This window comes from Wyeomyia smithii, chromosome 1 (genome assembly GCF_029784165.1).
Source record: "Wyeomyia smithii strain HCP4-BCI-WySm-NY-G18 chromosome 1, ASM2978416v1, whole genome shotgun sequence".
NCBI classification, from domain to species: Eukaryota; Metazoa; Arthropoda; class Insecta; order Diptera; family Culicidae; genus Wyeomyia; species Wyeomyia smithii.
In genome coordinates, this window is record NC_073694.1 from 129,604,746 (window position 1) to 129,629,101 (window position 24,356).

At 36.8% G+C, this 24,356-nt stretch overlaps 1 protein-coding gene across 5 annotated transcripts in view; it reads left to right on the top strand.

Moving 5' to 3' along the window:
- Window positions 1–24,356, top strand: part of LOC129718781 (homeobox protein prospero) — a 206,568-nt gene that overhangs the window by 153,120 nt on the left and 29,092 nt on the right. For 3 of the 5 annotated variants that reach the window (XM_055669855.1, XM_055669853.1, XM_055669852.1), the window contains 2 exons: window positions 6,735–10,887; window positions 11,699–11,875. In XM_055669855.1, the coding sequence (XP_055525830.1) occupies window positions 7,013–10,887; window positions 11,699–11,875 (4,052 nt within the window). In that variant the 5' untranslated portion in view covers window positions 6,735–7,012. The remainder of the gene's footprint in view (window positions 1–6,734; window positions 10,888–11,698; window positions 11,876–24,356) is intronic. The other 2 variants (XM_055669857.1, XM_055669856.1) reach the window with 2 other exon arrangements.

A 24,356-nucleotide genomic window follows, 5' to 3' on the forward strand; every position in this document is an offset into this window, starting at 1 on the left:
GTTTGTAGAAAACTTACACAACTTCTTTAGAGTTAACATCACTATTTTTTTATATTATTTCTTCATTCTAAATTACAATACTTTTCAACTTTTATATATTTTCGTTTACATTTTAGTGATTTTTTTCCCTAAACTACTAATAAACTAATAACACTTCAAGATGTATTGAGATGACCATCAAAATATTTGTTTACTGTTTACTATTCAAATTCCATTATCATACACTCATAAGGCGTCGTACACAAATTACGTAACGCATAAAGGGGGGGAGGGGGGTTGAGTCAGCGTTACTTATTGTTACATAGGAAGGAGGGTTGAGACAGTTACGTAACTGAAATGTTTGCTCAAAATTGAAAATTTGGAGGGGGTTTAGGTTGTTCAGCGTTACGTAAATTCAGGGGGGGGGGGAGTCATGTCGAACGTTACATATTGTTATATAGGTGGGAAGAGGGTCAGAAATCTAGATTTTAGCGTTACGTAATTTGTGTACGACGCCTAACAAGCACAAATTACTACAAACTTTTAACTTTCTGATAAAACCACTCTACTATTCATTTGAGATTTACTTTAAGCATTCAAAAATGTACTTATATCATGTCGAAGACTGGTTTTGATAAGGTCCATCGATTTCGTTATTTTCAAGCCAACACAGTGTAATTGTTGTATCGATTATTTGTGGTTTATAAAATCACAAAATATTGAGTTATTATAAATTGAATATCTCCAAATTATTTTTCCACAAAATATACACTTTGTTAGTTAAAAATTGCTACTTGTCTTAAAATGGTAGAATTAAAAATAAAATTGATATTGGGTAAAATTTTTTTTTTTTTCAATTTTTTTACAGTGTATATTTTTTAAGTAAGAACAAAATTATTATCTAAAACTTCGTCGAAGACACTATACCAATCAAATAAATCGTTTGGAGGCTAAATTTTTTTTATCATAATGTCTAATTTCTGTGGCGTAGGAGCTCATACCAAAGTTCGATTTATGACAGCACAAAACCCAGAACATCGAGCTTCGGGATAATCTCCTGCGCCAAGTGTCTAGTAATAATAAACAATATTTTTAGCCTCTAAACGATTCATTTGATTGGTATAGTGTCTTCGACGAAGTTTTAGATAATAATTTTGTCGTTACGTAAAACATATACGCTGTCCGAAAAAGTTGAAAAAAATATGTTATTTTCAAAATATCATTACTTTTTTCGTTTTTTTTTCACCATATTTGTACAAGCATCAACGTTTAGCTAACAATGTGTGGCTAAATTTCATAGAATAAAGTTCAGATCTTTTAAACGTGGACTTTTGAAAATATTCAATTTATAATTAAAAACTAAATGTTTTTTTTTTTTTTTTTGAGAAAAAGAAAGAAGACGAACATTTTTTTCTCACGGTGTTGAAGACAAAACATGAATAACAAACCTATTTGGGTCAAACAAAAAACATAGTTTTCGGAAAAAAAATCTTATTTTACCATTACTATTTTCATTCAATTTCCATTCTATTATAGTTATAGCATGCTTTAGCTCATTTTTTCGATAAATTTAGGCACGTATAAAGTAAAAAGGGGCAAGTAGAATCATGATGTTAATACTTTTTCTCGAAGTTTAGCTCGAGTGCTTAAAACTGTTATAAGTTTCATCTGTCCCAATCCACCTAATCTTTATTCTATACGTTGTTAAAGTTATCGAAAAAATATGCTGAAATGTACTATAACTTTGTAAGGAAAAGTCCTGGAGATGTGTGGTCTTCAACAAAAACGTGTGTTTTGTATGCCCAAATGCTTTTTTAGAACAACGTTTTCTTGTAAAATGTAGTTAACAAAAGTTAAGTGCAAAAAATTAACTTTTAAGTAACTTCTACAGAAAACGCTCTGTAACTCTGTACCCAATGAAGATAGCAATTTTGTTTGTTTAGCAAAGATTCATATTTTTGCACGTTCTAAAACTTTGCCGAATTAACCATTCCTCTATCTTTTAACACAAAAAAGTTAGTATTTTGGATATATGAAAACCTACTGTAACATATGCTCGCCGTACTCTAATATAGGTGGATTGGGACAAATGGACAAATGGAGTTTATAGTATTTCAGCTCAACTTCAAAGAAAAGTATTGACATCATGATTCCACTCAACCCTTTTTAACTTATACGTTCTTGAAGTTATCGAAAAAATAAGCTTAAATATGATATAACTTTGTAAGAAAAAGTCCTGGAGATATATGACCTTTGGCAAAAATGTGTGTTTTGTATGCCCTAACAATTCCTTCGAGCAATACGTTCATGTAAAATGCAATTAAAAAAAGTTAAGTACAAAAAACTAACTTTTAAGTAAGGTCCATTTAATATACTCTAAAACTTTGTACCGAAAGAAGATAGGATTTTTATTTGTTAAACAAAGTTTCTTATTTTTGAATTTTCTACAACTTTTCTGAACAAACTTCTCTTCTATCTCTTAACACAAAAAAGTTATTTTTTTTCTTTTTAGTATAGTAAACTTTTCATGCTTTTTGACAATTTGCGATTATGCGGGTCATTCATACAATTGTTCCGAAGACACTTTTAAGCTAGGATGAAGGTAAAAGGCGCTATGGAATTAAATTCCACTTTTTGCTTATTGGACCACTGTGCACTGTTACCTAGAATGTGTAAAAAATCAGATCTGTGGAAAAGGTATTTTTAAGATTTTTGATATTTAGTGACAATTTATATAATTTAGCGGAAAAAAAATTTTTTTTTTCATAGTTTGTATATATTTTCTAGAGCCAAAATTTCATTATCTACAAATTTGCCGCATTTTTTCAAGCAAACAAACCGTTTATCTGATATAGAAAATTTTATTCATCAGTCACATATTCTGATAGGCCTTTTGAAACTGCAGCATAGGGTTTGCAATATTCGCGGAAATCGATTTCCCGGGAAACGGGAATAAAAAATCGCATTTCCCGGGAATTCCCGGGAACCGGGAACAGACAATTTTTTTAGCAAAATGAGATTTTTTATGAAGTTGATCAGTAAAAGGTAACAAATAATTGTTTAAATTTCATTCTCAATTCGCATGAAAAACAAATGAATTACAAAACATATGCAAGTTGACATCAAAAATTCGTGATCGATTTTTGTAGCACATTTTTGCAGAAGAGGAAAATTGAAGGGCTTCATGTCGTCAAACAATCGCTTCAGATCCGCTGACAATTTTCCGTTAAGCTCAAAAATTTTATTTCCTTCTGTAAAACTTTGCTCAAGTCTGCTGAATCATCGCTGATGTTCGATTTCTAGAATACTTTCAAATTACCAATTACAGCTTTTGCTACACTTAATTGAAAACTGGTGTCTAATTCTTTCAGTTTGTTGAAGAGAAAACTAAGTGTTAGGCATGCATTGGACGCGGAAAATATTTGCTATATTCGCTACGGACTTTTTTAGCAAAATGTTTTTCACACTACAGTAAATATTTACTGTTTACTTGAGCGGTGGCAAACCTATTCGCTATTTTTTTTCTTTTTTCATTTAAATATATTTGCTAAGCTATTGTGATTTTTTTTAAATAAACTGCGTTTTAAATCTAGTTTTCATTGACAGAACAACATTTCAAACCCTTTTGGAGTTTATATCATTATTGATTAGAACGTAAGATTTCGATGAAGAAGTTTGGTTATTTAACTACGTTATTTCGTTATTTCGCTGTTCGATGGTTTTCTGTGACCGCGACAAACCGGAAGGAAACGATAGAATACTAAATAATCAGTTCAATACGAGTCAAAATAAGTCAGTCTTAGAGCATTTGAAGGCTTACTAATTAACATGCAAAGATGATTTTTACGTTGAAATACTAAACTGACTTTAAGTTTTATAAAATGATTTATTTCAGGTCGCACCAGTTTGACGTATTTAATTTTATTGCAATATTGCATAAGAAACTATAGTGAATCATACAAAATTTTTCGCGGAACTCGGAAATCCCGGGATCCCGGGAATCAATATTTTTGTTCCCGAGATCCGGGAATCCCGGGAAAAGCTATTTCCCGGGAAATCATTCCCGGGATTGCAAACCCTACTGCAGCAGTCAACATAAACGACTGATATCATAAAATGATCTCCTTATCAAAAACGAACAGCTGTGGAAAATTTCAGCGAAACAGGTTGTTGGAAACAATTTTTACTTTGACAGCACCTTTGGTAAATACTATTTATAAAAAGCGATTTTTCAAAAGAAGGGTACTGTTTTCATTTCAATGATCTGATAAAAATATTTCTAGTGTTTCAAATATGAATATAATTTTTTGTTTTAAAATTTTCAACGAATTCTTTGTGGTCTTAACTACAAATTAGATTTCTTTCAGAGCTTTTGCAGGGTCTCAAACATTTGTTATCCAAACATCCAAAATGTTTCCAATTTTTTGGAATACTTCGATATTCAATTAATTAATAGTAAAATTAATTTTATTTATAAATAATGAATAAGAGTGATCAATAAGGTGTCAGGTACTTTCTACGTGGACAGATTTCTGACAATTTTTAACCTCTTCCTTATCCCCTACCGTGGAAAACCCCTTCCGTAGAAGAATCTTAAAACAGTAGAACGAATTAGGCTTTTCACTGTCAAAAATAAAACAAAAGTCGTTCTTCTTTTTTGAGACTGCTCAGCCGAAAAATGCACCTAACGCATAAATAACTGCTACAGTCGATCTCTCAATAACAATTGAATCTAACATAGAAAGAAAGCTTCATGATCCTTGTTATTTTCCAAAATTTTCCTGCTCACTAAACTATACGCAGGCGGGCTAGAATAACAACTTAATATGGATAATCAGCATCGAAACAAATTGTCTTTACTAACTGCACAGAAACAACAGCGTACGCAAATATATATATCGTTTTAAAAACGTGATGCGAAACATTTTTATTATCCAATTTAGTGTCTCCCTTCGCTGCATCTTCACGACTTGATTCTTCGCCTCGGTGAAGCTTCGTGGACGGCGGTCAGTCCGCAAATAGGTGGTGTGATGATTCACACTTCAATCTAATTGAGGGTGGAATTGGATTTGCGTTTTTATAGTTCTTCTCCCGTTGCATGTATACGTATATCTTGCCTTAGCCGTATGGTTTGTCTCTGATACAGAGTAATTAAGACCGGTTTCAATTGATATTTACGAGTGACGGATTCTCACTGGGTCACAATGGACTTGTGAGTGCACAACCATACCCGTAAGTCATCTGGATTCTTTGCGCCTAAATTAATTTACTCCTCCCGGAAAACATTTCAGTAAGAATCTAAAAATAACTGCAATAAGTTCGCTTTGTTGGTGGTTGATTCTGAACTCTTCTCTATAATCGAAGAAAAAGCTAACGAACAGCTGACTTTTCCGTACTGTGTTTAACATAAACCCGTGTCCCTCTTAGTTGGCCACAACAGTTCAACCAACGTAGCATAACTGCAATATTCTATATACGTTTCCTCATCGAGTCATCTACTGGGTTGTTGTCCCTTCGGTTTTTCATCGTTCTTCTTTTCTCGCATAGAGCTGACAGACGGTGGGAGAAAATAAACTAACATCAGGAGACGCTGTTCCTTGCCCGACTGGGCCGCACGCCGGTCGATTCCAGGTGTGCATCGTTAATTTATGGCTGTTTGATGTCTGTTACTGTTGGATAACCCGTGAACGGTATTGTAATTGCGTGTAAAACATTTTCGTCTGATCCTGTTGATCCTTACAATCGCCTACAAAGCCATGAAATCCGACTCAGAACATTTGCGCAAAGCAGAAAAACCATTTTCCCCTGCGCTACTCGTTTCGAGCATATCTCACCGAGTTTAAATTTCTCCTTTTCGGGCAAGGGGAAATCATCGTTTGTAGAGCCTAGCATACGTTCATTGACAAAAGATGCAAGCGTAGGGTGGTTCAATGTTGTGCTTGAATTCTTGTGATCAGTATCGTTTAATTTAATAAGTTCGCCTGTAATATTTTAATTTTTCTCTAATTGTCAATGGTTTGTAATAGTAACGTAACGCTTGGCTAAAGTTAATTTCTCAGTGATGTTTGCAAATTTAATTCACTTAGTGGCAACTCGAAGAAATATTTACATTTACTTAAATTCTATCTTTCGTGGTATATTTTGATCTGCTGTAATTTTGCGGTATTTCATCTGTACCAATAATAAAACAACAAATAAATCATTTATATGTTGATGTATTAGCATTTAGCCTAAATTTTGGCATCGCTGACCCATGCAAATAATATCGCTGGGATACAGTCCACTAAGCTGACAGATAATTCCGCAAGTCTGGCAAGATGCTCTGAATCATCATTGGAACTAGGAACTCGCCTGTCGAACGGTACAGTTGCAGAAGATGCGCTTTCAAAACTTTCCTATCGCGCTGCCGTTCGACAAGGCTCTGCTGCAGAGTGCCACTACTTCTCCTCCGACTCACAACCACCACTGAATGTGTAGTCCTCTAGCAGAAGAGTGCTGTTGTTGACGGTAGCGTCGCGCAAACCGTAAAAAAAAACTTCCACACATTCAAGATTTTCTACCTCCCCTACTGCTATAGCTACACCAAACACGCGATTGCTACTTGAGTGCGCTAATACCGACGTCTCGCTCTGATCCACACAGGTCTTGCTGAATGCTACTACTTGCACAAACGTGCAACGGCTTTCGGCTTCTTTTTTGTCATTCCCTTATTAACTACGTTCTTCGTTCTGTACTTTTTTTATGTTTCTTTTCAGGTCAATGCAATGGAAGGGGAAACATAAGGCCGGGTTAAGAGAGGGGTATTGTTCGGAATTGTTGGAAGGGGCGCTCGTCAGTCGTCATCGTCGTCGTCGTCGTCGCAGTCGTAGTCAGCATTCAAGTCGTCGCATGTACTGCCGTCGTGGTTTTCGGTATTGTAGTAAGAAGTATAGTGGCAAATACGACCGGGCGCAAAACCATCAACGACAGTGGAGAGGGGAGAATTTCTCCCACCGTGCGCTGGTCTGTGGGCCAATAAAGTTGTTTGCCACTTATGATGTCATCAGAGGAGGACACTGATTCTTTCGGTTTGTACGTCGATAAGTTGCTAAAGAAACACAAACGAGCCAGACAGCGCGTAGACGCGGGAGAGCCAAGAAATAGTTATTCTTCGATACCGAACTTTAGTTCAAGACCGTCCTTCATGAGCGGTGGTCTATACGGGGCTATTTTTAGCCAAAGCCAGCAACATTTTGGTGGACTGTTTGGTCCCGGTGGATACGGACCGGCAAACAAGATGCTCAACGAGTTGTTGGGAAGACAAGTTAAGCAAGCACAAGACGCCTCTGATCCGGACAGTGTTATGCTATCGTCGATTGAAGCAGCCAACGCAGTGGATAGCAATACCCCAACAAGCAAACATGGATTTGAAAGTACGACAAATCTGAACAACAATAATAATAGTACGAATAACAACAATACCAGTGCTAATAACAATTCACCCACATCGGATGGATCAGTTTCCATGATGGGACGAAGGAGAAGTAATAGTCAGAACAACACAGCCAACAGTGGCAACCAAAACAGTAACAGCAACAGCAGTGGTGTTATAGACCTTGACGGTGGTTCTAGAACACCACAGCCAAATGATCTGGCACATCACATGTTGCGCAATATTCTCCAGGGCAAAAAGGAATTAATGGCCCTCGATCACGAGCTGCGATCGGTGAGCAACCAGAGCAGTGTGCTTGGTGATCGAATATCGCCCGATAACAATAATGTGATTAGCAAGAATAACAATATTTATGACATTACAAAGTGTGAAACGATAAATGGTGATGTTAGTGACTCTGACCAAGGTGCTAATAACAATAGTGCTTCAACCAAAGTGAACCACAAGAACAACGCTTCAAATAATCAAACCAATAACAGTGATAACAGTCAAGCTAATAGGCCAATTTCTATCGACTCGAATCCTAGCAATTGTGATGATCTGCTAGTTTCGGATCTGGCTCATACTGAGCGACTTTTGAATGGAGGTGTTAACTCTAATAGCACTGTAGGCAGTAATCGGTGTGCCAGTGTGAACCCTAAGCAGGAAAAAAGTGATGTGATTGACGAACTGGTGGCATCGCTCCCGGAAGACGCTGATGAAACTATGCCGTCTCCTGCTTCGGGCAGCAACGGTGTGATAATTACCAAACAAGAGCTGGACATTGATGAGTGCCTAGAGGATAAAGATAGGGATACCAGAACACCGAGTCCGGTGCTAAGCAAGAATGATTCAGAATCACTTACGCTGAAGCGGGCACGAGTAGAGAACATAGTGTCATCGATGCGTGTTAGTCCAGCTTTGTTGTCGTCGCAGCCAGGTCAAGTAAATGGGTGTAAGAAACGTAAGTTGTATCATCCACAACAGCACGACAACAGTGCTGCTGAGCGTTATGCTGCTGCGGCGGCAGCAGGACTAAATCTGGGTCTTACATTGCAAAATTATATGCTTGGTGTCAGTGCCGACCCAGACGATGATGACGACGACATGGAAGTTACTCCGCACATCCACCAGAAGCGAGTAGAAAAAGACGTACTTAAATCACAGCTTAGATCAATGCAGGAGCAGCTGGCGGAAATGCAACAAAAATATGTGCAATTATGTTCACGAATGGAGCAACAATCAGACACCCAAGAGGTAGAAGACAGCGTTAGTGATATCATGGAAGACGATTCTAACAATCCTGACCTGACTCCAGACAAGTCTTTGATGCAAAGCTCACCGGCATCCACTCCGATTAAAGATGTTGGTAAGAACACGGACGCATCGAGTATGTTGCAAATGATGAGCAAGATGATGTCGGCAAAGATTCACAGTCAGATGCCTGCACACCAGCACCTGCAAAGTGGCTTCAACGGAACACATTTATTCCTGCAACATATGCAACAGGCCGGTCTTCCGCATGATAGTATGAGCCAACACAATCAAATGAGTAATGCAGCAATGTACCAAAAACTGTTCATGGAACAGGAAGCACGGATGGTGAAGGAAGTTGCGGAGCAGCAGGAAAGAAACCTGCAGAATTCCAACCAGCAGTTGCTGCAACAACAAGCTCTACAGCAACAGCAACAAATGCAGCAGCAGCAGCAGCAGCAGCAACAGCAGCAGCAGCATCAACAACAACAGCAGGAAAGAAGTATGCACAATAACAATCAACAAATGATGCAACATCAGGTTCAGCAACAACAACAAACTTTTCAACCGCAACTGCAATCACCTCCACATCAAACAAATCAATCATCCCAACAGCAGCAACAACAACAACAACAACAACAGCAAATGCAATTGCAGCAGCAACAACAACAGCAGCAAACTCAACAGCAGCAAATTCAACAGCAACAACCACCCCAACCAAGTCATATTTCACCACCACAAATACCACAGCTTCCGCATTTGCCACAAATTCCAAAAGGCTCTACGATTCCATCAGATCTAACCAACCGGTTGAACATGATGCGATCGAGCAATAATTCGGTGGGACAAATGTCCGGATCAGACCTGGAAGGGTTGGCTGATGTTCTGAAGACGGAAATCACTGCCTCGCTATCTAATCTGGTTGATTCAATTGTAACGAGGTTTGTTCACCAGCGAAGATTTTTGGGAAAACAGTCAGAAGCAGCAGCAGCCGCTGCCGAACAGCTCAACAAAGACCTGATGATGGCTTCACAGCTTCTGGATCGGGCGAAGTCTCCGCGAACAAAAGTGTCATCCGATCGTGGAACAAACATTAACAGCAGCAGTAGTAATTTGTCAGGTAATGGGTCAATCATTAATTCCAATATTACTAATGCACCAAACTCAAACGTGGTAAATCAGCCTGCTGCTGGAAACCCGATGATAACCGGTCAGCAGAGTAACGGGGCACGGTTAAACGGCACCACATTTCCTCCAATGGGAATGCCGATGCATGTGAACAATGTGCCCCAGCACGATCCTAAAAATAACCTAAATTCAATCAATATGCCACCTCATGTACGACCTTCTCCCTCTACAGCTATGTTCCAAACACCGAAGCCTCCGCAAAACCTCAACTCGGTTGCTGCCGCAGCACTGTACAACTCCATGAATGCGCTCGGGAACAGCCAAGTGAATCCGTTCTGCATGCCTGAGCCTCGGGAAAATCCTGAACAAGCGGAAGCGCTCAGCCTTGTGGTAACGCCGAAAAAAAAGCGACACAAGGTAACTGACACGCGAATCACTCCACGAACTGTAAGTAGGATTTTGGCACAAGATGGGATTATTCCCTCCGCCAATCCGATCCAATTAGATCAGAACAACAGCAATCAAGGTAGCAACAATAGCAGCAGCAACAGTAACAACCTAAATAGCAACAGCACCAGCGGAAACAATAATAATAACAACAATAACAACAGTAGCAAAAATAACAACTCGCAGCAGCAGTTCAACAGTCAGCCGCCAAGTGTACAAGCAAGTACACCCACTGAGAGCCCCTCTCCACGAGGATCTTTTCACCCACCACCGCCTTCAATGCTACCTGTGTCATTGCCAACATCGGTGGCGATACCGAACCCCTCCCTACATGAATCTCAAGTGTTTTCGCCCTACAGCCCCTTTTTTAACCCGCATGGCCCCCCACACGGTGGACCACATGGGCCACAACCGTCGCAATTCCATCACATGAAGGTATCTTCGAGCCCACCTGGTATCAATGGCATGATGGACCCACGCGATTCTCCTCCGCTACCGCATCCACCTACCATGCTGCATCCTGCACTGCTGGCAGCTGCCCACCACGGCAGTTCTCCCGACTATGGTCACATCCGAGCGTCGATGGATGTCAACGATCGAAACTCGGATTGTAATTCGGTCAACGATATCTCCTACAACGGAATGGAGCCTACTATATCCTTTTCAAAGCAAGTCTATTATCTCAATTATAAATTTTCATAATATCCTTTAATTACTATTTGCATCTGACTTTGGTATTGCTTGAGTATTGTTTACCTGCTTATTCTTTTCTTGAAGCACATTTGCTGCATTAAGAATAATACGTTGAACATTGTTGTTGCAGTAAGATTTGTACAGTGGTGCGATTAAACTAAAATCTTTGAAATTCACGCTATATAAATCGAGTAGTTATAAGCTTTTTGTAGACTGGACAAAATAGTCGGTAACAATAGCTACAACGCCACCCTTAATGTACTTACATAGTCAGATGCTATTCTTATGATAAAGATTACAGATTTCGAATCCAAAATGTGCGAACAGTTGATATATTGACATTTTTATTATCGATTGTAGTTTGATTTGGTTATTATAAATTTACAGCTGCACTTGGCATAATATTGCGGTGCTTCTGAAAAGAAAAACCCTTTCTAGTCAACCAAAGGTTACATTCCTCCACTTGTAAATGAATTAAAGGCATTGTCATTACTCTTCTTCTATTATTTTATATCCTTTCGTAATCAGATTTGCAAAGTCGCTTTTGAACTGGCAAGCTCCTTTCGCAATTCCTCGCCACTTTTATAGTTTCTTCTCCGGAGGAAAAAAATGTTTCAATTACTCGAATCAAAAACAAGATTAGCAAAATGCCTTATCGAATCCTTGCAAGTGTTTAAGGCAAATACCTGGGCAGACAGCAAATAGTAATCTAATGGAAATAGGAAGAACATTGATGTCACTGTTTCAATCAATGCTTATGTCTATAACCCGTGTAAAAACAAATAGATTTTCCTTAACTTCGGAGCACTCGTCAACATTAACCCCAATGCACCTGCGCAAGGCCAAGCTGATGTTCTTCTGGGTGCGCTATCCGAGTTCTGCGGTGCTGAAGATGTATTTCCCGGATATCAAGTTCAACAAAAATAACACCGCACAGCTGGTAAAGTGGTTCTCCAACTTCAGGTGAGTTTTAAAATGATTTAATGTTCTGTTTTTTTCTATATCAATTGTGGTTAATATGCTGGAGAGTGAGAAGGATATGAATTATTCAGCGTAGCGTATAGTAAAGTAGCAAAGTAATGGAATAACATATGATCTCTGCGGCGTTGTAGACATTGCTGAAAGTTGTCTGAATGATTACTGAAGATGTGTGCTCACATACACACCCATATTTGTAGACAGCTAACCTGAATGTCGATTTATTGCATTGACGAATTTGCATGTTTCTATCCAAATAAATGCAGCTATCAATCAAAACAAGCTCAAACAGCACTACCTGTGGGATTGTGTTGAAGTGGATTGCGGCGGTTTTGGCATACGCTCTCTCGAAAGTTCTCACCCCACGTGGCAGAAATACGAATGATCACCCGGTTGTCTGGGAATAAATGGACGAATTAGATTGATTGCGTCAAGCAGCAATGGGGTTTTGCGAGGGACTGGTATTTATTTATTCATCACTAATTAAATGAATTCTTCTAACGTGCTCGACATTTTAGTACGGGGAGAGAAAGTATGTGCTAGTTTATATTTATTTCAACAGCATGTGCTTTCGAACATTCTTACTGACGCTGGATTCCAAAAAAAAAACATTCAGTTTGCCCAGATTGCTGTGAAAGTGATCGAGACGTGGCGTACCTATTAATTAATTATAGTTTTCTCAATGCTTTAAAAAGTTTCAAAAATCCATTAGAATATCAATGAACAAGTACATTTATTCGCACATTCTTTTCTTTATTTTTTTTTTCAAGCTAAACCCTGTCAACTTCAACTAAAGCAGTTATTTATGTTTTAAATTGACGGTTAAAATCAGTCGTAAATTATCGACTTTGATTCGATCGTGACAGGTGTTGTACACGTAACCGTACAAGTTCAGCCGTGGTAGTAAAATTAAGCAATGCAATTTTTGTATATATCTAAAGGGTTTACCTACAAACGGCCGAAACACGAACGGCCGAATCACAAACGGCCGAATTTCAAACGGTCGAAATAACAAACGGCCAAATGTATCAAACGGCCGAACCACAAAAGGCCGAATCATTCGAAACGCCGAAGATCATTGATAATTAATGATGATTTATATGAAGCCCGAAATTATCCACCTAGCGGTGAAACCCAGCCTCTTTCATTCGAACTTATTATTCGTTAAAATAGATTTACACGATTTCTATAATTTCTGGTGCATTTTGTTTTTCACTCTAAGTCAGTTCTCAACCTGGGGTACGCGTACCCCTGGGGGTACTCGAAAGCTCTTAGGGGGTACGCGAAAGAAAAATCAGTAATGGTGGACAATGTAATTTTTCTTATAATACTTCTTTTATTATTCAATCTTGCTCCTAAAACATGACTGTAGCAATCAAACAACCATAGTTCAATTTGAAATCTGAACTAAACTACCACAACGTGATCTACCACTACCCTCTCCCACTCTGCGAAAACATTTCAAGCCAGGGGGTACAACCGATATGAAAGATATCGCCGCTGCTATAAGTAACAAATTTTAGGTAGCCAACACGGTCAATCATGCTCATGCTAAGTAACAAAGTTTAGGTAGCCAACAGCACAACTATAACAAACATTGAAAACTTTACATATCTAACATATAATAACACATACACACGAAAATAATATGAAATAAATAAGAAATGGATCTTGGTATAATCGAAACGTCACTGTACTTATCTAGAGGTCAGAATCGATTATATATTAGGGTGGGGAAAAGTGATCGAATTTCCAGAACCAAGTTTTTTTGGTTCCTCTTGGGGACCCAAAAACCTTAAACTTACCTGAAGTCGATTGGTTTTGTTTCCGCTTGGCGCATTTCATTTCAAATTTGTATGAAAATTTATATGGGAAAACCTACTTTTTTGCATTTACCTTTCTAGAGAGCTCAATAATGCTCTAATAATGCACTACATTATGTTAAAGTATAGTATCTTAGATGCCAAACAACTTTGCAGAGGACACTGAAGAGCTAGAATGTCCCTAAGAAGAGCTATAGCTGTTCAAATTGGAGTATGTCGATTTAAATGCAGAAAATCTTGTTTTCTGCCAACATTACCAATGTATCAGCGTCAGTAGGATTCCCATCAGAAGTAACCTGCCGTTACGAGTTTGTACCCTCAGCTGGATCAAGCAAACAAATTTAGGTCAATGTTCAAGGCGTAGAAAGAATCTACAACGAGTTTCAGAGGTTACTTCTGATGGAAATCTGACTGACGCCGGTACACTGGCAGTGTTGGCAAAAAAAAATGATTGGCAACATAAATTTCGACATCTTCAACTTTTAACAGCTCTAGTATTTTTTTGGAACACCCTAGCTATTTAGTGTCTTCGGCCAAGTTGTTAGGCATCAACAAACTTACCATTTGAAGTTATGAAACCTATGGCTTGAGCCATTTTGAGATCTTTAGAATGGAAAATGCATAAAAGTTGGTTTTTCCATACAAATTTCCATATAAATTTGAAATGCAATGCGCCCAGCGGAGACAAAACCAATCGAGTAACGACAAATTTAGGATTGTTTGGAACCCCAAATAAAACAAAAAAAAATTGGTTCTGGCTTTCTGCTATCAAGTTTCGTTTTTTCCATATAACGATTCCCCACCCTATTATATATAGACTCGATGATATATGTGGACTCGATTATACATCATTTTAGGTTCGATTATTTATAGCAGGAGTTTTATTCTTTATTTTAAATATGAGCTGAAATTTTGTGAAAAAAACGTCCATAAAATACGTAATGCTTGAGGAGAATTTTGGCTGTTGGATTCGATGAAGTGTTACCACCCATGCGAAAAATTCTGAGAATTTATACAAAGAGGGTTTCGAAAATATTAATTTGGTTTCTTTATTATTTGTTTCCGATTCCTAATTGTTTCATAGAATGAAAAAAAAATAATTGAAAATTGATTTTGTTAAAAATTTAATGCAACACACTCGTGGCCTTCGGCCAACTCGATTGTCCGGGGCGCATGCTGTCCTTACTCGCTACCGCTCGTTCGGACGTAAACTAGGGGATTGCCCCTATGCTTCAGTAATCCGGGCAATCCAGTAGATCAGTTGTTTGCATGCAAGAGGCCGCCGCTTCCGGCGGCGGGTCCCTTTCGTGATTCGGCCTTTCGTGATTCGGCCGATCGAAATTTCGGCCTTTCGTTAGTATTCATATAATTCAGCCGTTTGAAATTCGGCCGTTTCAGATTCGGCAGTTTGTATTTCGACCGTTTGGAGCTATCCCATCTTAAGTACTATGTATATGGAATTTGATAATGACAAAAAAGAGAAAGTTTTGCTTAAAATAAATACATTTCAAGCAGTTTTTTCTATGATATTTGTCGGCTTAGAGTTAGATTTTTTTATTTCCAGATAAGAGCGTTTCCATGCCGAATAACCTATCGTCCAATATCAACTATTTTTGATTTGAATGAAACTTTGCACATGTATTTGATTTTTTATTTGAGTATTTTTAATGAGTGGATAAATTTTTCAAGCCACATGTAATTTTTTAAAAGGACATGAGCATTCCGGCACAAGTTTTATTCAAACCGTTAGAGCTCAGAAACCTTTGGTTGTACAGATAAACTATCTAAAAAGTAATTGTAGGGGACACATACATCGTGAGAAAAAAATTTGACCAACATGATTCAAAATAAATACAAAATTTTAATTTACAAATTAATTGAAAATTTTATTGAAATTTTTATTTTAAAGAAACCTTAAGTTATGTAAAATAAATTAATTCGAATACTTTTCAAAATGGGACCGTATGCGTATAATGGACCCTGTGCGTATAGTGAACCCCTCTGGTATATTTTTGCATTTGTTTCTTGTCATTATAATATTTATGCCATTATTAATATCTTTCACGGATAACTATAACATCAATCAAAGAAATAGTTATCGGTTTCCGTTATACTCTACTAATTTTTTTTTTTGGAAATAAATATTGAAATTCAGTCCGCAAATATATATTTCGGATGTGACGTACAGTCTTCCTCAGTGCTTATGTGGACTGTCCAATATTATAAATATTGAAATTCAGTCCGCAAATATATATTTCGACTGTGACGTACAGTCTTCCTCAGTGCTTATGTGGACTGTCCACATAAGCACTGAGAAAGACTGTACGTCACAGTCGAAATATATATTTGCGGACTGAATTTCAATATTTATTTCCAAAAAAAAAATTTAGTAGAGTATAACGGAAACCGATAACTATTTCTTTGACTGATCTCAATCACTCTGCTAAGACGCTCGTTATAGATTTTCTAGATTTAACTATAACATGCTATAAATAAGGATGATATGAATTTTCCAAATTTCTTCAAGAAAATAGGAAAAATAACTAGTTTCCATATAGTACAGCATAACACAGCGGTTTGTAAGCCATTTTATAAGCAGAGACAAATTATATTCTATTGTTTTCCAAGCGAATTGTGTGTTACAAATATGATCTTAAACATGTTAATACCAAGCACTAATGCTAAATTTTACTTTGCAAACCTTGAAAGCGAAGAAAAATATTAGATAACACTTATTCACTGAGGGTCCATCAAAGGCATAATTCAGGTTACTATGTTGCGTATTTGACAACCCTTCATTTCTCGTTCATTTATAAACAAAATCTGTCGTTCGTGAATGTTCGTGAGCAGAACGGGGAAAACCAATAAGTGTGAGTGTAATTACACGAAATTAGATGTGCAACAGTGTATTTTGGCGATCCAGAATCACGTTCCGATAAAAGAGGCATATAGCCTGCATGAGCTCCCACGTTCAACCGTAAAGTATCGCCTTGAAACTTGGAAAGGAAAGGCCCTCCAACTAAGCTAAAACCTTGGGTGCTACATTCCGCTATCGGAGCTCGATCTTCTGTTTAGTATACACAAGCTTTACGGCCAACTGCTAGTGTACACAACAATTGCGGAGTTAGCGCAACAATTCTACTGACACTAACAGTCTCAACCGAGCCGGGATTCCAACATACGACGACAGGCTCGTTAAATCAGCATCGTGGCCCAACGCGCCCCAATGCTGTTTAGAATTCAAACAAACAAAACCGTTGTGTATGAGTTCAATAATTTTGGCCTCCAAAACCATTTTCTGCTTTAACTCTTTTGGCTATTTTTTTAAGCTAAACCATCGAAATCCTTTCAAAAAAACCTTTGAAAAATGTATGCGCACATTAAGATCGGCAATAGTTATTGATATTTGGCAATTAAAACGGAACTTGACCAAAGAACTTTTCATTAGACTAGGTAAGAGACTTCATATTTCAACCAAATATGAGAATACTGTTTCGAAAATATAAAGAATTCGAGCCGTTTACATCTAAATTATGCAATACATCTACTGAGGGGTCCATTACTAGCATATGAACCCTACTTGAATTCTAATGATTTAAAAAGATTTGAATCGACTTTTCCAATGAAAAACCATCTAACAAGTAATTTCTTAAATGCATCTGTTTTCAAGCTATTTCCCATGTAAGTTTAAAAAATTGGAAAATAACCACTAAATGTTGTTAAAAAATAAAAAGTTAAAACAATTTAGGATGTGAGGCGAATTCTCAATCAAAAGTTAATTTTGAAGACTTATTTCAATTTCAACTTTTGGAAGAATGTTCATATTTAAACGATGCAAAATGATACTAATAGTAATTTCTAATCATAAAGCTCTTGGTAATTAACTTTCAAAATGCATCCGTTTTTGAGATTTTCCAAAATTGAGTTTGAACAATTTGAGCTTTTTTTGTCTTTTTTGTTGGTTATTCTTGGTTCTCCAGCAATAAGCATGGATTCACTGAAATAACACAAATTATTCTTCGACAGCAAGGTTTATTCAATAATTTTGAAATTATTAACCGGCTTTCAATTACTCAAACCATGGAAGTATATCTCCATGAATGTGAAAATAAACATAACTTCTTAATTATTCATCCAATCTCTTTGTTATCAAAGAATGAATTGTGTGATACTGAACGTCATTTTGAATTAATCAACTTTTGCTGCTGGAGACCCACAAATAATTCATAGAAAAACGTATTTTCAAAAAAAAACTGAAATTTTCCAAACTCAATATTAAAATATCTCGGAAACGAATGCATTTAGTAACTTACTCGTAAATATTTTTGTGATTTGAAATTACTAATAAAATCATATTGCATCATTATTGCATTATTTTCAAAATTGTTGAATTTGAAAAAATCTTTGAAACTAAACTTTTAAATAAAAAGTCGCCTTACATTTTTCCATCCAAGACTTTTTATAGAAAGATTTAGAATAATATAAAATTTCGACAGAATATTTATTTTATGGGAAAGTTTTACCCTTTTTTTTGATTCAATGTATAATTTACTTTTTATTTTCTAGTTTTAAAAACTTAAATTTAAAATATCTTGAAAAACAAAGATGCATGTAGGAAGTTGGTTGTCTTAACCTTCTCGAGTGAAATTATCTATCCATTTTTTTGAAATCATCAGAATATAAATACACCCGATTCTTTTTTGCACGGGGGATGCATCTTGTATAAAATAAACCGTGCAAAAAACCTTGTTATTTCGAGAAACCGGGCAAAATAAGGCGTGTAAACAAATCTGTGTAAAAAAGACCGTGCAGAAAGAAAATCCGGTGTAATTTGAAAAATATTGGAATTGTTTTGAAAGAGTTATCCTTCAATAAAAAGGTTATTTTTAATTACTTAATCCTAGACTTTTTCCAGAAATTTTGTTATAACTTCTTCCGATTTCTGATTTCTTCAAAGAGAAAATCAGTCATTTTTTTGCAAATTAAAATTTAGTATTCATTTAGAATTTATTTTGGTTTTTGTAAAGCATTTGGTTCCATACACTTTATTCTCAGCAAGTTTTTCTGTATAACTGAAGATTTCTTAGCCACAACGCTTTTACTGAAACCTATGCCCTTTTAAAAATACTTAGTGTACTAAATCAAATACGTGTGCAATTACTCTGCAAACTTTTAACGCATTTCCAAGCTTGCTAGGGACACTAAAATTCACAGAAATGGTTAAAAACAGGCTTCTGAAAATAACTGTGTTTCCGTGACAGCAACTTTCAAACTAATCTGGCCCTCATTGTATTGCATTGTATTGCATATGTATCACTGCTCTCCACACGTTCGGTACACAGTCCGACAGCAACTGACGACAGCACACACATGCAGTGCCAGTTCCATCTCCTTATGAATGTTGGATCTTCCAAGCTGTCGCTTATGGCAGCCTTTACAGCGCGAAATCCTTCAGAACAAATCCAAGCGGGCTGTCAGGTGATACTAGTGTAAGGCCGATGCTATAATGCAAGCGAGGCAGTGCGAAACACGTTTTTACTCGTGTGGGGAAAAATATCAACAATGGGAAAATCTATGAAACGATTTGCTTTTATTCATCATGGCATCGGCTTAAGAAAGAGCAAAGAAGGAGTGAGAGTCAATATTATCGATGACAGCCGTAACCGATCAGCAGGCTAGCTTATTCATGAGGCTGTTAGAGTGAAAAGAGAGAACAGTTGTCAGTATAGTGTCATACCACAGTCCTTTTCCGAAGCCTAGTGGAAAAGCTATAATCTTCCATTTTTTGCCAGTTAGGACAAAATTTCAGAAATACATTTTTTTTCTCGTTCTTATCGACCAGTGTTATGTACTCTGCTACATTAACCAGATTTACACAGAATCTTACAGTTTTTGGTTCAAAGCATATAAAATTACTTCCACAGAAACGGTTCAATGGTTTTTGTGATATGCTTTCAAAATGTTCTTTCCGGAACAGATTTCCCTTGGCATAGAAACAATGGAAAAAACTAGGTCAAATACTTTCCAATGTAGGCATTTTCGCAACCGGGATGATGCCCAGAGATCGAAAAATGACCCAGATGCAATATTGAATTCCAAGATGGCGACTTCCGGTTTCTAGAAAACCTGAAATGTTCGAATACCTCCCACTATGTGTGCTTTTGTAATCGAAGTGATACGAAGTGATAGAGACTGGCAAACGAACCCAGACACAATTTTGGATTCCAAAAGGCAACTCTCGGTTTCTGGAAAACAACAAAATATGGCCAAATACCAAGTAATATGAGTATTTCCGGAATCGTGATGGTGCCCTGAGACCATAAAATAACTCCAGATACCATTTTGGATTCCAACATGGCGACTTTCGGTTTATAGGAAACAACTTAAAATGTTCGTGAACCCCCAATATGTGTATTGCTGGAATTAAAACGATGCCTTGAAACCGGAAATCGACTTCACATGACATTTTTAAATTCAAGATGGTGACTTCCGGTTTGTCTGGAGTCGTTTTCAGGCCTCTTGACATTTTTCAGATTCCAAAAGTACTTATATGAGGTGGTATTTGGTCAATTTTGGATGTTTTCCGAAACCCGGAAGTCACAATCTTGGAATACAAAATGACGTCTGGGGTCGTGTTCAGGTTTCTGGTCATTCCGATTCCGAAAATACTCATATGGGATGGTATTTGGAAAAAGTTTACTGTTTTCTGCAAACCGGAAGTCACCATTTTAAATTTAAAAATAGCGCCTGGAGTTGATTTCTGGTCTCAGCATCAATTCGATTCCGAAAATACCCATATTTGGTGGCATTCGACCATTCATGGTGGTTTTTCAGAAACCGGAAATCCATAATGGCGTCTGGGGTCGTTTTCGGGTCTCTGGGCATCATCCCTGTTCCGAAAATACCCATATTGGATGGTGTTTCACCTTGTTTCTTTTTTTTAATTTCATGGCCTCTAGAAGCCCCTGTGGATTCTATTCCGGAAGGTCCATTTTCGGGGCATATCACCAGAACACCCAAAACCATAAAAACGGCCTGTGGAAGTAATTTTATGAACTTTGAACCAATAATTGGAATTTCCTGTTCAAATATTTATATAATCCCTTAATTTCGGAACATTTTTCCAGAGAACCTGTTTTCCAGAAATACGAAAATTGTTTCAGAACAGCGTTCTAACGCAGCTAAAAAAAACGGTTCAAAATTAGCAAACAAAAGGATCCACTTTATTGAAAATAGTAATAAATACACCGTTTAAACTGTGCGACTCTTGCCCCGTAAACTGCGTACTTTTACCCCGCATTCGGGGTAAAATTTTACATTTGAGCTTTTTGCCTTTCTCCTAGAAAGGTATAGCAATCACTGAAAAAACTAAAGGTATAAAAGTGCTCCAAAGGGCCGAATGTCGTATATCACTCGACTCAGTTCGACGAGCTGAGCATTTTCTGTATGTGTGTGTGTGTATGTGTGTGTAACGCTCTCCCAATCTCACTCGATTTTCTCAGAGATGGCTGAACCGATTTCAATGAAATTAATTGCAAATGAAAAGTCTATTCGCCCAATAAGACCCTATTGAATTTTATTGTAACCGGATTTCTAGTTTAGAGGTTATGTATCAAAATGTAAAAATCTTGAAACATCAATATCTCAGAAACTACGCAACCGGTCTAGGTGCCCCATAAGACCCTATTGATTTGTTTTGCAATCGGACTATTACTTTGCTTGTTATGTTCAAAAATGTGAAACCCAGCTATGAAAAGTAAAATATTCAAAAGACTACTTGAACTCACTCACTTTTCTCAGAGATGGCTGAACCGATTTTCACTAAATTAGTGTCAAATGAGAGGTCCAGCTGCCTCACCCTTTTGAATTTAACTGTATTCGGACTGTCTCTTCGTCTGTAATGTATCGAAATGTAAAAATCATGAAACTTCATTATCTCAGAAACTACACAAACGATTTGAACAATATTGATATCAGATGAACGGGCTAGTTAAGGGTTAACTGATGAATTATGATTGAACACGTGGTTTCATAATCCAGCTTCTCTATACGTTCCCATTTCATTCGATTATAATCGAACTTAAGCAACCGTTATATATTAAATTGTTAAAACAACGAGTCTATTATCTCAAAGATTACACGACTTTTTTAACATAACTGGCGTCATACGAACGAGTTATCTCTTAAACTTACAAATAACTAACTTCATAACAACTTGCTATTTGGTTCAAAAGTTATGGAACGAAAAGTACTTCAAAGACTATTTAAAACTATACCTACTTTGATCAATAAAAAGTCATTTCTTTTATTTCGCTATTTCTTAAGCACTAACATTACGTCAAATTTCATATTTTATACTTCGATTACAACATCAATATTTTAGAACTCAGAGGGTGAATATACTTTTATTGGTTTAAAGCGTCCATGTAAATCTATTCTTACAAATAATAAGTTTGAATGAGAAAAGCTGGGTCTCACCGCTAGATGGATTAATTTAGGTTTTTAAAGTGAAATTCTCATACCACACACAAAATTCAAAAACTGTGGTAATGCGTTTTGAAGACAAACGGTTCATGTACCAGTTGGAAACAAAACCGAATTATTCAATAGTTTTTGGCAATACTGCCGTTCTACGCATAATTGGCTCATGTTCCAAATCATGCTAACGAGAAAAACGATGTTAAAGTTTTTCAATACTTTTACGCGTTGTGTCAATGTGACAAATGCAATTATGGGCTTCTAACCAGTTTTAACCTGCAATAGACTGTTTTCAATAAATTTAGTTGAAGGTTTTTCGATTTAACACTCTTTTCCATAAAAATACCCACTGGGACAATAATGCCGAGAAATTTACTTTCCAATATGTAATTTCTACGCATATCAGTCCCACCACGTGCATTCGATGTTTCTCAATACAAAGTTCGTACTGGGGATACAAGGCTGTTTAACCTTTCACGAAAATGATCACGCTAATCTTGTTGTCTTTATACGCAAGTGATGATAGTCGAGATGAAAGTTTAGTTAATTGAATAAGTATCAGATGACTTACCATTACAAAGGGGAATTGTTTTTTAGATTGCCCATTCCTATCATATTTGAACGTTGTTGGGCATCCACCATTTTGGCTACAAACAAAAGACAGTTCTTACAACTTCCAATTAGTATGAATCGCATGCGTTGATCTTTTTTTATGCTCGAAAAGGAAGAGCATTCAGATTACAAACCAGCAAACATGGCTTAGTTATCCCGAACATATTTATTAACCGCAAAGTGATTTTCGGTACCAAATTTCTGAAACCGGTAATGTACCAAACGTTGTTAGGAGAAGTCTTTAATGCTCTGTAGCACTTCCCAAGTTATGAATGTGGGAATTAGTGGTTATTGGGATGAATTAGAATAGAAAAAATCTAGTGGGACAATAATGAGTAGAAAATCATCGATGGGACAAACAGACTTGGTATAGTTTTTCAAGATTTCCGGAACAAACAATGTTATTTTGAATTTTTTTTCAAAAATATACGTGAAAATAGACTCATTGGTGATAAAAAACGAAAATCGACCAAAAGTAACGTGGGACAACTATGCATAGAACGGCAGAATAGTTCTGTTGCAAAAACAATTAGGTGCATACTTTTGCCCCTCACTACTCTACTTGTTTTGTTTTTAATTCTCGACAATTTGGGTAAATATAATTTTCTTTACTTTTCAAAAATAAGGGTCGAATATTCTGTAAAAAGACCCTCATGTGATATACTGCCGTTCTACGCATAATTGTCCCATGTTCCAAATCATGCAAACGAGAAAAACGGTGTTGAAGTTTTACAATACTTTTACGCATTGTGTCAATGTAACAAGTGCAATTATAGGTTTCTAACCAGTTTTACCTTGCAATAAACTGTTTTCAATAAATCTAGTTGAAGGTTTCTCGATTCAACACTCTTTTCCATAAAAATACCCACTGGGACAGTAATGCCGAAAAATTTGCCTTCCATTAGGTAATTTCTACGCATATCAGTCCCACCACGTGTATTCGATGTTTCCCAATACAATGTTCGTTTTGGGGATACAAGGCTGTTTAATCTTTCACAAAAATGATCACGCTAAACTGGTTGTCTTTATACGCAAGTGATGATAGTCGAGATGAAAGTTTAGTTAATTAAATAAGTATCAGATGACTTACCAAGGTTTAGGTATCCCTAACAAAGACATGAACGTACCGCATTATAATAATCAAGCAAAGTTATCTTCGGTACCGACTTTTTGAAACCCGTAATGTAGCCGAACGTTGTTAGGAAGTCTTTAGTGCTCTGTAGCACTTCCCAAGTTGTTAATATGGGAAGTAATGGTTAGTGGGATGAATTAGAATGGAAAAAAATTAGTGGGACGAATTTTTGTAGAATATCATCGATGGGAACAACAGACTTGGTATGGTTTTTCAAGATTTTCGGAACAAACAATGCTATTTTTAAAAGTTTTTCTTAAATATACATGAAAATAGACTCATTGGTGATAAAAAACGAAAATCGACCAAAAGTAACATGGGACAACAATGCGTAGAACGGCAGTATATAGATGACCTTCATAGAAAAGTACCCATCACAATTACAAACAATAAATAGTAAACTACTAGGTTGTAAAACCTT